This window comes from Gekko japonicus, unplaced genomic scaffold (assembly GCF_001447785.1).
Source record: "Gekko japonicus isolate JY-2015 unplaced genomic scaffold, Gekko_japonicus_V1.1 scaffold2892, whole genome shotgun sequence".
NCBI classification, from domain to species: Eukaryota; Metazoa; Chordata; class Lepidosauria; order Squamata; family Gekkonidae; genus Gekko; species Gekko japonicus.
The window spans coordinates 80,557-92,832 of NW_015171589.1; the positions used below are offsets into that span (position 1 = coordinate 80,557).

The following is a 12,276-nucleotide window of genomic DNA, read 5'->3' on the forward strand; positions in this document are numbered from 1 at the left end:
TCAAGGCAAGTCCCTTTGGATCCAGGCCCGGATCCAAAATTTTCTCTGACACCAGTCTATCAGACTGGGGGGGGGCACCTTACTCCATCAACCAGTGTAGGACAGATGGTCCATAGCAGAAAGGAAACTGCTGTTCAGTCTCCTGGAGCTTCAAGCCATTAGGCGGGCCCTTCAACACTTCGCCCCTCAGATCAGGGGGAAACCAATCCTTGTTTGGATGGACAACATCTCAGCGAAGGCTTACCTCAACAAATGGGGGTTCCAGGTCCTTAGCCTTACACAGGGAAGCAACTCAGTTATCGAATTGGGCAGAATCCAATCTGACATTGATCAGGGCAGAGTATGTGAAGGGAGTCATCAACACCCAAGCAGATTGGCTGAACAGCCAGACAGTCCAGGAGGGCGAATGGTCCCTACACAAGAGAGTTTGTTTTTTCTGGCTCAGAGTGGCAACACTGGGAATTCCACAGTAAACCTATTCGCTCTTTGCTCAACAACCAACTGGACAGATTTTACATCAGATATTTTCATCCCCAGGCGGAGGCCACGGATGCCCTTCATTTCCCTTGGCCCAAGGGGCTCCTCTATATGTTTCCTCCTCTTCCTGTACTTCCCAAGCTTCTCTGGAGGATACAAGATCTAAGGGCAGAGATCGTAGTAATGGCACCATACTGGCATCGTCATCCTTGGTTCACGTCACTACAGGAGATGGTGGTGACTCCTCCTCTAGCCATTCCTGTCTCAGAAGACATGCTGCTTCACGGTTCAGTTTGGCATCCCAGGCCAGGGTGGTTCTGCTTACCCGCATGGAGATTGAAAGGGACAAGCTATCAAAACTAGGCTACAAAGCGCTAGTCATCAATATGATCATGGCCTCTAGAAGGCCGGCAACCTCAGGGATCTACAATACTACTTGGAAGGCCTTTGTCTGATGGGCTCAGTGGAAGAAGGCTGACCCATTGCATCCAGAAATTAGATCACTACTGGAGTTCCTACAAGGACAGTCTGGTAAGCGGTCTCAGGGCAGTAAACCAAGAAACAGATGGTGGCCCTGACTTTGGTCCTGTCACAGTACAATTGTCTTAACATCCCTCAGCACTCTCACATTCGCCGTTTCCTCAGAGGGGCATTATTCAAGGATTCTCCACAGAGACATAGGTTTACAACTTGGAAGCTTAATACTGTTCTCACAGCTCTTACGAAGGAACCCTTTCAGCTGATGTAGCCATTCTGCTCAAATTCCCGAGGATGCAAACTTTGTTCCTGCTGGCCATTACTTCAGCCAGGAGGATTTCAGAACTAGGCACCCTGTCAATTCAGTTGGAGCTGTGTTTTTCACAAAGACAAGGTAGTTCTGAGAACAGATTCCACCTTTTGTGGCCAAAGGTCAATACTAAGTTTCACAGATCACAAGAGATTTGTTTGCCATCATTTTCTCCAAATTCAACCCATATGGAGGAAAAAAGTTTGGCATACACTGGATGTGAGGAGAGCGCTCAAATGCTATATTCTCAGAATGGCCTGTTTCAGATGGACAGAAGATATGTTTGTTAACATTTTCCTCTTCACACAGGGAGAAAGATGTCTAACTCTGCCATAAGCAACACTATGAGGCCCTGCATTACTGTAGCCTACAGGAGTATGAAACGAGTGTCTGCTGGTATCACGGCCCACTCTCTTCGCAGTGCAGCAATGAATATGGCCTTTGCCAACAGGGCATCGGTAGAGGAAGTCTGTAGGACTGCTACATGGTCTCTGTTATCCACATTCATCAGGCATTACAAAATATGTATGACTCTGCTGATGCAGCATTTGGATGGAGAGTGCTGCAGTCTGTTCTAACTCTTGATGATGACCACCCTCCCAAAAATTAGGGACACTGCTCTGGGAGGTCCCACAAGGTGTCATCCACCTCAGAGGGAGGACAACCATTGGTTACTCACCGTGAAGGGTCCTTCTCCTCTGAGGCTTGGAGGACATCTTGGCCCTCCTGGGACATCATTTCCTCGATCTACTATGCTGTTCTTTCACACTCTATTTAAAAATAATAATAAGATTACATGAGAGAGAGGACTCACCTTTTTCTTCCTGTTCCAATGTTTGTGATTTGGCTATACTCTTGTTGTTGATGTTCAAGTTCTCTTTTTTACAGTGGTTAAGTTAGTGTTTTGCTTTTGGAGCACCAGAACTGAGCCAAGGGTGACTCCCACTACAGGAAACAGGAAGTAATTGAAATTAGTCCTGCCTCCCTAAGTGATGGATGGGAATCACCCACAAGATGTCCTCCAAGCCTCAGAGGAGAAGGACCCTTCACGGTGTGTAACCAATGGTCGATCTGCCTTTTTCCATCTGAGGCACATCAGGCAGTTGGCCCCATATCTAACCCCCCAAGACCTGGCTACAGTGACCCATTCATTGGTCACTTCCAGACTGGATTATTGTAACTCTCTCTATGTGGGGCTGCCCTTGACTCTGCTCCAGAAGTTGCAACTAGTGCAGAATGCAGCAGCACAGGTGTTGACAGTGACACATGTGCGGGCTGACATCCACCCAGTGCTGCACTGGTTGCCTATTGAATACTGGATCTGTTTCAAGGTACTAGTGCTTACCTTTAAAGCCCTATACGGTCAGGGGCCAGCATACCTTTGGGACTGCCTCTCCCCATATGAGCCCCGTAGAGCACTGAGGTCTACTAATCAACATATTTTGGTAGTCCCCGGGCCCCGGGACGTCCAGCTCACCTCGACCAGGGCCAGGGTATTTTCAGCCCTGGCCCCCACCTCGTAGAATGAGCTCCCATATGAAATCAGGGCCCTGCGGGATTCATTACAATTCCACAGGGCCTGTAAGACAGGCTTTTGGTTGAGGCAGTGGACTCCCCTCCCTCTAGCTAGCCCCCTGTCAGTGGCCTGGATTCTTAATTCCATCTTAATCACTAAGACATGCAATCAGAATTTGCATGGGATTTTTGCTTTTTTGTGCTATTTTATACTGTTGTTTTAAGTGGTTTTAACCATATTATATATAATTTATATTGTTGGAACCCTCACTGTGAGCTTGCTTGTGGGGAGGGCAGGATATAAATCCAAATAATAAATAAATAAATACTGGTGTTAATTTTGTTAAAATATTCTGAAGTTTGAAACCCCTTGTAATTGTAAGATAATTGCTTGTGGCTGTCATAATTTACATTGGCAATAGAATTCAATCCCATGTAATCTATTTTTTTAACATCGCCTTTGCTATAGTCCATACCAAAGAAATTTAATGAACTCTTCAACTACTCCTGATGTGACAATGACTTTTGTGGAACTTGCAGCTTTACTGTATTAGATTGCTGTACTGTTAGCAGAAAAATTTCTTGTACTTGAATGACATCTATGTAGTCTCAAATTTGTTGTGTTTATGGTTATTTGTTTGACACTGTATTTCTAAAAAATTTTTAATGGTTTTTTAAAGGTATTTTGTAGCAGAAGAACAGAAGGTGTCCTGGCTTCTCAGTGTCTAACTTGTTTATACAGTAAAGGCTTTGTTATCCTGTATTTGATTATCCAGAACACTCAGTTAACCAGCATCACCCAGAGGGCAAGTTTCTCCCCCTCAGCCACCATATCTGAGCCTCTTCAGTCATACCCAACTCTACCTCTACAACTGGCCAACTGGATGCCTCTGACCATTGTTGGGCTTCTGACAGCTGGCACTGCTGGCAGTTATCTTCAGGTGCCTCCTTCCTCTTCAGCTTGCCTTAAGCTGTATCTTTGTCAGAAGATTCCTAGGCAGCTGGCCTGCTTGCCTGCTTGCTGCACAGGATGACTCCATGACTGGTGAGAAGCGGAAGGTTCCTGCAAGGTCTTGGGACTCTTGCCATAGCATTCCCAACAGAGTGGGGCTTGGTTGCTGTGGATTCCTCCGGGTATGGGCTGGGGAAGAGTCATGAGCTTGAGCATCCAGCAGTTATGATTAACCAGCAACCCCCATTCTCCACAAGAGCCAGATGACAAAGCTTTTACTGTAGCCCAAGCTTTTGTAGGGAGTAGCCTACTTTATTCATTGTATATGGATTAATTTGAGAATGAAAAGCTTATAAACTACTCTGTAGGCAAGATGTGCAATTTAGGCATGAATTCATTGTGTCAGTAATAGCAAGAGAACTTAAGAAATATCTTACTAATTGTAATATTCACTGTTAGTGGAAGAGCTTTATTAAGATAGATCATGCAATAGCAATTGATTATTCTGGAAAAACAGTTAAACCAAGAACTTCTAAAAGGCACATGGCTACTGAGTAGGCACAGTGAACCTGTATTACTGCTGGTGTTGAGTGTATTGTATTTATTAAACACAGTTTTTAATTAGTCATCTTGTTGTTTTGCTGTTACATTCTCTTGGAAGCCACTTTGAGGTTTGGAGGGGTGAGGTAGAAATGACAGGATATAATGAAATATTTTGTTTTCATTCAGAATGTAGTGCAATGCATAAAAGATGGATATGGAATCAATCTCTCCGAATCTCCTTCAGAAGATGATCTCAGCATATATACAAGGTACTCTGTTTCTGATTTATATAAGTAGAGAATGAGTTTTTAAAAAGCAAATAAAAGTGAGCATACTCTAGGCAAAGTTGCTTATGTTTAAATTCCTGTTGATTTCACAGGGGCCGATTTCTCACTTGGCACTTACCTTTGGTTTTCGTCAGATTTTTCTGCCCCTGATCATTTTTCTCAATTTCACATTTAAAGCATTTCCAGCCAGTCTGCCTCGGGTCCGCTCCGGGGGTTTCATTTTCACATTACAGCCTTTCCTGCAATCAATCTCCTCCCACTCCCGCCCCTCACCCTCCAAACCCCTCCTATCCTCCCATCCTCCCTCCTTGGTAATCTTTGTTCTGACGCATGTTCAATCACGTTACATTGTTATTACACAACAATGGGAATGAGCAGACATCATGTGGCACATCTTCAGCTTTCTGATTGGTAATCTTTGTTCTTTGAGCCAGGAATTTTTTTAAAAGGTCTGGGGATTCTCCATTTTGAACCTCTCATTCCTGATACTTTTGGCCATGATGGAGGACCATCGGGAGAGAGCGCTAGCTGTTGTCAGCTCATTGCTTGAGCGATATTGCTGTGTATGGATTCCACCGTTTTTACCAAGCGATCCGAAAGACGAAGGTGCCTTTTCCGCGGTCCCTGCTCTTCATCACCCTTAATGACAAAGCATGCACTGACCACCCACGCTCATTCCTCCCGCTGCAGGAGACATAGGTGGCATGCACTTGCAAGGTTTGCGTTTTAAAAAACGCTACTGGGTTTTTCCAAGAAGCAAGGACTGGTGGGAAAATTTCGCACTTGGTGTGTGGAGTGATGTTACAGCGCAAACTCGATTTACTGATTATGCTACTTTAAAGGGCAGCAGAGCACAGATCGCCTTCATGTTCCTTCAAGTAATTCTATAGCTCCCTACTCCCGCTTAACAGGACACATTTCCTGGTTTGTAAAATTACTGTAAAGCTGAAATAAATAGTTGCTTTTGCGATACCGTAGTCTTCCTCATTCAATGAAGCAGCAAAAGGGAGGAAAGAAAACGGCACGGGGACAAAGAAAAGAAAAGCGCGAGAGTTTATCACATGTTCCTGAAGGTTGGGGGGGAAAGGGTTAAGAAAATTTTTGTTAGGGGAGCCTCAAGGGGGCAATTTAGCACAATGGAGCTGACTACATCACAGGGTTGTTAGGGGAACACGGAGGAGGAGAGACATGGCTAGGTAAGAGTTGACAGGTAAGGAGTGGAAGGGGCAGCACCTGGGGCAGTCCAGGAATTAATGGCCAGCACACACCTAGAGAACAGGAGGTATTATGAGGCCATTTCAAGACGGATGGCCAGGAGATGCCATGCTGGTGAGAGTGAGTGGTCAGTGCGAGGGGGGGGGGCTGAGATTTCTAGCTGGCAGCAACTCTTTTTTCCAGACAGCACTTTGTCAGTAGGATGGTTATAATGGTTTATAAGACATTGTAGTGAGCTTACACTGCTGTCTTTGGTTAATGAAGAACTGGACCCACACCCACACGGCCCCCAGCCCCCCAGAATGGTGGTTGAGTAAAAACAGTTCACAAAGCAAGCTGTTCAATCTCCATTGATAAAACTCAACTCAGGGGAACCCTGAGTTATAACCATAGAGTTAGGGGGGAGCTCCTGGTTCACCTAGTCCAACCCCATGCACAATGCTAGAAAATCAGGGAGATGATGCCCCCCCAACCCCAAAGAGTTTGACAAACAGAGGAGAGATCACCTACATTGGGCCAGCCTGCTGTGGTGTTTAGGGGTGTATACTCTAATCAGAGAGAACAGAGATTTGATTGACCACTCCTCCACAGGCATCCAGCTGGGTGTCCTTGGGTCAGTCACTGTTCTCTCCAGAGCAGTAATTCTCTCAGCGCCTTCTCCCCCAGACCGACCTCACGGGAGGCTGTCTATTGACCTGGATTGGCAGTCCCATATTTATGCTCATGCACACGTGTCCCCTTCCCTTTTGTTTTATAAGATCAAATGCATAAGGGAATCAGTCATGCATAACTGCTACAACGAGAGTTGTACGCCCTCTCGCTGTGAATTTCAAGAAACCAAACAACCAACATGTGAAGATAATTTATTGCAAATTAAACAGTGCTTTGAGTTGAGGTTAGAATGCAAACCTTCAGACACGATTACCAGTGTGCATGTGGCCTGTAAAGAGCACCACCATCACCATTGGTGCATTTGCATGCACTGAAATCATTTCTCAGCTTCAGCTTAGCATGTCTTCCTGGTCAATCAAATTACAGTTTAGAGGAGGTAAATTTTCTGAATAGGCAGCCATAAAAATGCTCTCCATGTGCATGCTGAGGTGCATGATCCACCGGTTGGAGTGCAAGCAGGGGATCAGGGGATGAGCGCATGCCATCAGCCCACCAGCACCTTCAACGCCTGTAGCTCTGTCTTTGTCAGCACCTCCATCTGTGAAATTTGAGGACAAAGCATAGGTCACAAATATACTCACAACAGAGTAGAAGATAGAAGACAAGTACATTTGGAAGGTCATGATCTCAGTATGGGTCGACATGCTTATATTTTGAAGAAAACGAACACATACAATCCAATTTTTAGCAGCATTGCTTAAGAAGCGCATTTGTAAAATGTTGGTAAGATTTGAAAGATAAATATAATATGAAAACCCCTAGGTGGGTATCCCCTTTAGAAGCATTTATTAAACACACATTGCTGTCTGACAATAAGAGGGAACCTTATGAAAACCTACTACTTCCAACACCAGGTGGTTAATACTGTCTTCATTTAAAGGACTCCAAAATATATGGAAAGTTTAAGATCTATGTCTGTACAATATGGCACCTGATTGCCCACATCAACATACGAAACTCCCCCCCCCAGCAAAATCCCAATAGCCAGCAAAAGCTGTTGTACTTAGATTAGATAAGATTTAACTGCAAAGCACACACCTGTGTTCTGTGAAGACATCTCTTCCTGATACACCTCTCACCCCAGAAGACTTGCCGCTGGATTTCATAGCTGGACTTTCTCTTCAAAACACAAGAACGCTAGGACGGAGCTGATAAGGACCTGAAGATAATGGTGTCCCGATGTCCTTCTTCATTCCAGAATGCAATCTGTCTCCCGTCACGGTCACTATTTCCTGCCACTGATTCTGCAAAACGATTTGTCAGCCGGGTGGCCACTACACATTAATTGGCCAGATGCACTTCTGTTACCTGGCTTATGTCCCTCCCCCCCAAAATGAAGTGAGTTCCTTTGTTTGCAGGGGACAGAAGTAGCAAGTATATCCCCCCCACTCTGGAGCTCTCGTATCCAATGAAGTGAGCACCTTTGTTTCCAGGGGGACAGCATTACCGAGTATATTAAAATGAAGCCCTGGCATTATGCTTGGTGGTCGTGCTTCCGAATACTGAATGCTTAAAACCACACATTTGTGGCTAAAATTGATGTTTGCAGACCTGACTGAAACAGTTGCGGGGGGGGGGAGTACTTGCAACCAGTGTTCCCTCTAAGCTGAGTTAGCTCACAGTCTTCTAGCCTCCAACTCACAGCACATTTTTGCCTTAGCTTGGGAAGGATGGCTCCAGAGTGTCAGCTAGCTGCCATTGTATCTGATGTTACCTGCTTCACATGTCTTGTGCTCTTCCCCCCCCCCTTCAGATGTCTTGGCCCGCCCCCCCCCCCTTGGGTTTCTGTAGCTTCATTATGCTTCTCTGTATTTTGCGGAACTGGCCAAGGTCATGCAGCTGGTGGTGGGAGTCGGTGCTTCGCTCAGCTTGTTATGGTTATCTACCCTGTGAACTGAACCTGTGTTGATGGTACTGAACTGTTACGTTCCCATGGAATAGGCGTGCGTTTACGAGTTCTATTCCCGCCAGCGGGAACTGGCCTCATTGGCCCAACATGGTTCAAATCCCTTTATTATGCTGTACCTGTGTATTGGTAGTTATTCCTAACAATGTCCTTGTTCCTGTCTGAACCATCGCTTTGAAATAAACCTTGCTTTGAATCAAACGTGGAGTTATTTCGAATGCCTGGGGATCCAACAGTCCAAAACCGAGTTTTCAAAGGTTTGGAAAGAGTTTTTTAAGGTTGTTTGGAGCATTTTCAACATTACAGGCTCTTCCTGTGGGTCTTTCTTTTTATTTTTATTGTCGGCGGCCATTTTGAAATGCGTTCGCTCGTATAACGGGGCTTAGAAAATCGGCTTTTTAAAAGCTTTTCCACTCACCCTGATAAGCACCACAAAGTCCGGAGTGCTTCTTCGAATTAATTGTTGGTGCGGTGGTTGTTTATTTTGTGATTTAAGTCATTTGCATGGGTAGTCGGGTGGGGTGGAAATGGAGCATTGGATTTAGGCGTCTATGCAGCAGCGCTCTGCCGCCACGCCCCCGTGTTTTCTTTTTTTTGACCCTTGGGTCATCCCATCTCAGCCTTCAAGATTAGGAGTTATATTATTATTTATGGTAGGCGTTTTAAATTCTTCTAGTTTGCAACAACGCAGAGACAGTGTCTGGTGCGAGTGTTCTAATCAACGTCCGCTGGAAGTTCCCCACTGCTGGTACTTTCCTTGGTACCCACTGAGCTTTTCAGGAAGTGGGCAGGGCTTATTATTGGCTGCTCTCTTATCAAATGAAAGGCTATTCCACTGAAGGAATCAGAGGACTGGTAAGCCCCTTGTTGGAGTATCTGCAAGTTCTCTCCCTGGTGTATAAAAGAGTTAACCTGTTTGTCTATGCTAACTGGTAGTTAGTTACTTAGAATCTATGAGACATTGAGTAGAGGTTCCCAGGGTAGAAGGGGAAGGTCTATGCATAATGAACTGAGCTTTAGCCTGGTCATTGATCAATTCATAGTTGGGTGATGTTACCTTTTTTTTAAACTTAAATTTTTATTAATTTCAAACTCTTACAAATTAATTATAAGTTATTCTACAACAGGAAATGAATTTAACATTCTTTAATAATATTCTTCTACAAGTTGCCAATTCTATTCTGCTTCATTTGTAAATTATAATCATTAATTAAGTCCGATAGAAATTGGCACACCTAAGTAAATATTTCTGCCTCTCAAAATTACTCCAGTACAAATGCAATTATAAACTCTATCTCCCATAATTTCCCTTTGGGTCTCCTTATGTTTATAACCATATATTCTGTATATATTTCGTATCAAAATCAATATAATAAAATGAATTATAATAAAGTAAGATAGGAAGTAAGGTAAGAAAGAAATATATTCCTCCATTTCGTTACTCTGCTCTCTTAAAATCTTTTACTAAATTCTGTTCTTCCTCTTTAACTGCAGCTAGGCGTTCCCTCTCCCGGGACTCCGGAACGATTCCGAAGAAGACTCTCAATGAGAGTCTTGTTGGGTGATGTTACCTGATATCTGGCACGTAGGCGTTTTCGGTCTTCTTCTCCCCTCCTTTGTTAAGAGTCCAGTAGCGGAACTTTCTATCTTGGAGTTAACATCAGCTAGAAAGATGTAGCTTATTCAGTTAGACTGTTTATTGTTTTTATTTCTCCATGTAACCCTTCCTATTCTTTAGTAAATTTTCTTTTAGCTAATTTACAGATGTGTGCTGCGTTGTTGTTTTTATGTGCCAACACCCCTGGACTTTCTATTGAGATTAACTGGTGTGGTTAGTCCAGTCACCATTAGTTAGCAGAGTGCTTAAATAACGCTACAAATGCAGGAATGTCACTTTACCAGCTTACTCAGCTTACAAAACTACACAGAGCAACATTGCAAGCTTAGAAGAGAAAAACTCCTCTCTTTATTTGAGTACAGTTTGGATAGGAAAGAGCAGATATTGATAGATTACTAACTTACTAGCTAATGGATGGAGGCAGATGGCAAGAGGCCCATCTACCTCATGGTGCCAAGAGAGGACAGCATGTCCCTCTCTTGGTGCCTGCAGGTAGAGAGCAAGTCTTCATTCAGAGTGAGAGAGAAGCAGGAAAGGGGAAATTGATCCCTGAGAACACAGTCTGCATTCCAAAGAGGACAGTGGCAGAACAGTAGATACAGGAAGAAAGGTCAGTATCGCTATCTAGCCTCTGTTGCCACTCAGTCTGGAGGTCTGAGACAGGGGACATCGCATCTGGAACTTCCAACACTTTCCTTCCGCAGTTTCCTTCGAGATTTCCTTTTTCCCAGGAGGTGTGAGGAGCAAGGTATTCCATTTGCCTCCATCTCCTGAGGCAGCTATTTGGGGTTGGTGCCCACCACTCTGTCTCAAAATTCCAAATGTGCTCACAGGCTCAAAAAGATTGGGGAGCCCTGAACTAAGCCATTCACATGGATCCAACTTTTATTTGTTCTCCATAACAACCAAAGGGCTTTGCACAAGTACAGTGAGCATTCCCTCCTGAATGCTGACTGACTTGTAAAAGGTAAATTGTGCCCGCAGGCAGCTGTGATTTGGAGAAGAGCCACATAGGATGGGAGAAAGGATTTAATCTTTCAAACCCAATTCAGTTTTGCTGATTGAAACATTCTGGAGGAAAAAGACAGGTCTTTGAACGATCTATCACTTGGCAGGTTTGTATATATATAGAGGCGGGAGAGAGAAAATAGATGGAAAGTGGAAGTCAAAGGCCATGAAATGGAAGAGTCAGATGTTTTTGAACTCCTAATTTACATTTTTTTCTCTCCAACAAAACTGAACAGAACATTTAATTGTGCACTATGGCTCATGAAAGCCTATGCCAGAATAAAAATGGTTCATTTTTAGAGTGCCACAAGACTTTCTTTCAGAGCCAGTGGAGGAGGGAACTTGTATATCACTTTCTCTCAAGAAACTCAGGGCAAGGTACCTGGGGTATTTCTTTTTATCCTCACAATAGCCTTGGACTTTACTTGTCAAAGGGTGTGACATCCAGGCAGATTTGTGTACCTCCTATTTTAAAAATTACCCAGTGCTCTCTTCTTTATTGGAAAGGGCAGGGCTGGACAGGAGTTCAAGCTGCCAAAATCCAGTTGCAAAAGCCAGGTACAGCCACACAAGAAATGAACGGATCTTGTGGGATATATATGATGGCAAAGTTGCCTCCTGACTAGGGTTGCCAATGTTTCCTCTAAGCTCCACAGTGTTGTGGGCAGAAATTCAACCTCGTGAGCGAACAAAGCTAGTAGCATTAAAGGTGTAAACGAGTAAGCATTTGACTATTGCGTAAATTAGTTTTTAGAAGATTACTTCCATAACCTTGTAAATTCTTTTAGATTACATTTAAACTATATTTTAAGAATAATTTAAACATTATAAGAGAAAACAGAATCAAGTCAAATTTCCCCCCCCCCCCCTTCCACTATATTGGTAGACCTGTCCTCCGGAGAAGAGGTCTACCCACCCCTTTCCACTATATTGGTAGACCTTTTCTCTGAAGAACAGGTCTACCAACTCCTTTCCACTATATTGGTAGACCTGGCCTCTGGAGAACAGGACTACACTACCCTTTCCACTATATCGGTAGACCTGACCTTGGACAGTGGAGGGAGAAAAGGAAATATTTCTTTACACAGTGAGTGATTAAAATGTGGGATTCGCTGCCAGAGGATGTAGTAATGGCCATACGCATAGACAGCTTTAAAAGGGGATTAGTTCCCCAGTCCAGTTACACTCAACAACTCTCTCGGAAGTGATAAGTTTATTGAGATGTATGCAAGGTCCAGAAAGTCACTGTGTTAGAACTGAGAACTTTTGGTGGGTACAAGCTTAATATAGATAACT

At 44.0% G+C, this 12,276-nt stretch overlaps 1 protein-coding gene across 1 annotated transcript in view; it reads left to right on the forward strand.

Moving 5' to 3' along the window:
• Positions 1-12,276, forward strand: part of LOC107117702 (polyphosphoinositide phosphatase-like) — an 81,381-nt gene that overhangs the window by 37,166 nt on the left and 31,939 nt on the right. Inside the window, exon 2 of the mRNA XM_015419859.1 lies at positions 4,461-4,543. Within this exon, the coding sequence (XP_015275345.1) occupies positions 4,461-4,543 (83 nt within the window). The remainder of the gene's footprint in view (positions 1-4,460; positions 4,544-12,276) is intronic.